Source organism: Monopterus albus, unplaced genomic scaffold (genome assembly GCF_001952655.1).
Source record: "Monopterus albus unplaced genomic scaffold, M_albus_1.0 scaffold268.1, whole genome shotgun sequence".
NCBI lineage: Eukaryota > Metazoa > Chordata > Actinopteri > Synbranchiformes > Synbranchidae > Monopterus > Monopterus albus.
In genome coordinates this window covers 219,859-222,585 of record NW_018128148.1, presented here as the reverse complement: position 1 = coordinate 222,585, position 2,727 = coordinate 219,859, and the positions used below count along the sequence as shown (strand labels likewise).

Below are 2,727 nucleotides of genomic sequence, written 5' to 3'. Positions count from 1 at the left end.
GCCTGGCGCCGCTGCAGGTTCTGACCCGGGTCCCGGCCGCCTCCGCCGCGACTCGGTGACGGACTACCACACATCTTATTCACCCGCCGTCCCACCCGGTTAGCTGCCATGTGGACCCAACAGGCACGGACTCAGACGGTCCGCCTCAGGGGGCTCTGATCAAGTCCGAACACAAATCCCCGAATACGAGAAAAAGGTCCAAGAGTCTGGTTTATGCAGCGCTCACCGTTTTAACTGAAGATACACAAACAAAAAAGAAATAAGGACAGTTTCTGTGCGACTGTTAATCATTATTGTATTATTCTATTAATACTAATAAAATCCGTAATAAAACCCCAAAGCGTGTCGCTTCTTTAAAAACGTGACTCTACAGCAAAGATAAGAACAAAATCAACGAATCGCCGAGTGAGTGAAAAACCAGCAAAACGAGAAGATAGAAGAAAAACGGTCCCAACGCAGAACCGAGCCCGTCGGTGCGGCGCGTGCACACAGAGAAAAGGGACGCCGATGCTGCGTTCAAGTAATATCGGACTTTATCATTGCACACGGAGACTGGGACAGATTAACCTGTGATTTAAATCATAAAACATGAATGTGTCCGAGCTTAGTGAGAAATTACCTTCACAGGCAGACCTGGTTTGGAGCGGTTCTGCCGCAGAAACTGCGACTTACGCCTCAACCTTATTACACAGCGCAAGAAACAAGAAACTAGCTGGCAGCTGTAAAGTCAAGTTTAAGAGGAGACTGTAAACGCAGCATGAGAGGACTCCGCGGGGTCCTAGTGCTCCTGGGCACACACCTGATAGCAGCAGCGTCACCTGGTGGAGAGCAGGAAAAGGGTTTAAAGTGCCCATGGGCCATGGCTGCTCATTTTGCTCATTTACAGCCATTTAATATTTAATCTTGGCTACCTCTAGATTAGCTTTACACCCCTCATGATACCAAATAGTCTGCAACTATTTCAGAATGATAAAACCAAAAAGCCTCTTGTAATACCCCAGTTCTTTTATTGGACTGATCTGAATAATGAAGGAGTCCGTCTTTCTTGATTTTAGTGCTGATTTATTTAAACCACAAGCAAAGTTACAAAACACAACCCGGGTGGCTCCTTCCTCCAGAGACACACACACTCTGGCTGCTGGAGAGAGGAGATCCCGGAAACACGGAGCCCAATACATTTATAAGTTTTTGGGCTAATCCCTTACACAAAAAGATTATAAAACATCATGTGATGGAGACAATGTGGAGGACGTCTCCTTCTCTTATCTTATGCTCCACATGCTTCAAGCACTAGTATAACTAAAATGACGTGTATGTGTGTTGTCACGTGGTGCGTAACTAAAACATTCATTCAGACATAATTCTAACACAGGATGACTACAAGAAAACATTTGGTGTCAGGGTACCTGTAGCTCACATTTCAGAATCAACACAATCTTCTAACCTTGAAACAGGGCAGACTCTGAATCTTACTAAACTGCATTACTAACACATTGTCTAATAATTATCTGACTGATTTACTAATATCTAACACTCTTCCTAAAAACAAGAGGGTAGTTTGTGAACGCGCACAACTCCTGCTGCCATTGTTGAGTGGACAACAGTTGTGCACAACGGCATCAATTAATGCGAATGTCTCTTCCATCAATAGGTAAACAACGGTATATGTACTGATGAAATGAGATGTGCAACACCCTAAACAAAGCCAGTAACTGAGAAAGCCCATGTTTTAACTGTCATAATGCAGACATAGTAACTTCTCCAGCCTTACAACAATTCTAACGTTACAGAAACAAGGCATTAACAGACACACAACGTGTGTTTGTTAAACTTGGAGCCGAGCAAGAGAAGGCAGGCTGGCTCCAGTCTACAGTGCTTTGTAGTGGTCTAATCCTGAACTGGTAAAAGCATGAAGTGCCTGTTCCCTTTAGTTTAATAAGTAAACTAAGTAGACTACCACGCCGTAAAAATACTCTTTTACAAGAGTCCTGTTAAGAAATGATGTGAGTATAATCAGGAAATATATTAAATATCAAACATAGAAGTCTCCAGTGACTGATGGTGATTCTTCTTATTATTTAGATATTTTTAAATATATTTTACTGTTGGAGCCGATTTTAACCAGAAATTAATTCATGTTGAAAGCATGGATAGTTAGTTAGTTAGTATGGATCATTCCACTGAATATTTTCTGGATTAACTGAAACTTAAAAAAAGAAAATTAAAGTCAGCATATTACAGTAAAATGTTTAATGTTTACACAATTAGTCAAGTAAATTCTAATTAATTTTCTAACTGATTAGTCAATGGTTGTATATTTGTAAAGTACTTGCAGGTGTTGCATAAACGTACTGCAGTAACATACGTACCTCTCTGAAATGCAGCATAATATTATGTTGAATAAAGTAAAAGGAAATGGAAACAAGTCCACGTGCCTCAAATCACAGGCTACTGATGAGCAGTGCTGGAGTTCAGCTACAATGAAACTCTAGACAGGCCATAACGCCTGACTGCCGCTCCCGGAGGGGGCGCGAGTTGACCAGATGTGCGTGTACGCGCGCACACCACACAGCAGTGTACCGCACATACATGCTCCTCCTCACCCTCCTGATCCTTCTCCGTAACTTAACCCCTCGTTGCCATGGTGACCCGACACACGGGGCCAGGTGCGCTGTTCCTGCTGTCGGACTTTTTGTCAGCTCCTGGGGTTTCTTCATCAGACCTTTG

The 2,727-nt window shown here is 42.9% G+C and overlaps 1 protein-coding gene across 1 annotated transcript in view; it reads right to left on the bottom strand.

Annotated features, from left to right (window-relative positions):
* The window catches only part of ppp1r14ab (protein phosphatase 1, regulatory (inhibitor) subunit 14Ab), a 6,497-nt gene extending 6,387 nt beyond the window's left edge, over nt 1-110 (bottom strand). The window contains exon 1 of the mRNA XM_020621848.1: nt 3-110. Within this exon, the coding sequence (XP_020477504.1) occupies nt 3-110 (108 nt within the window). The remainder of the gene's footprint in view (nt 1-2) is intronic.
* Nucleotides 111-2,727: the final 2,617 nt, after the last annotated feature.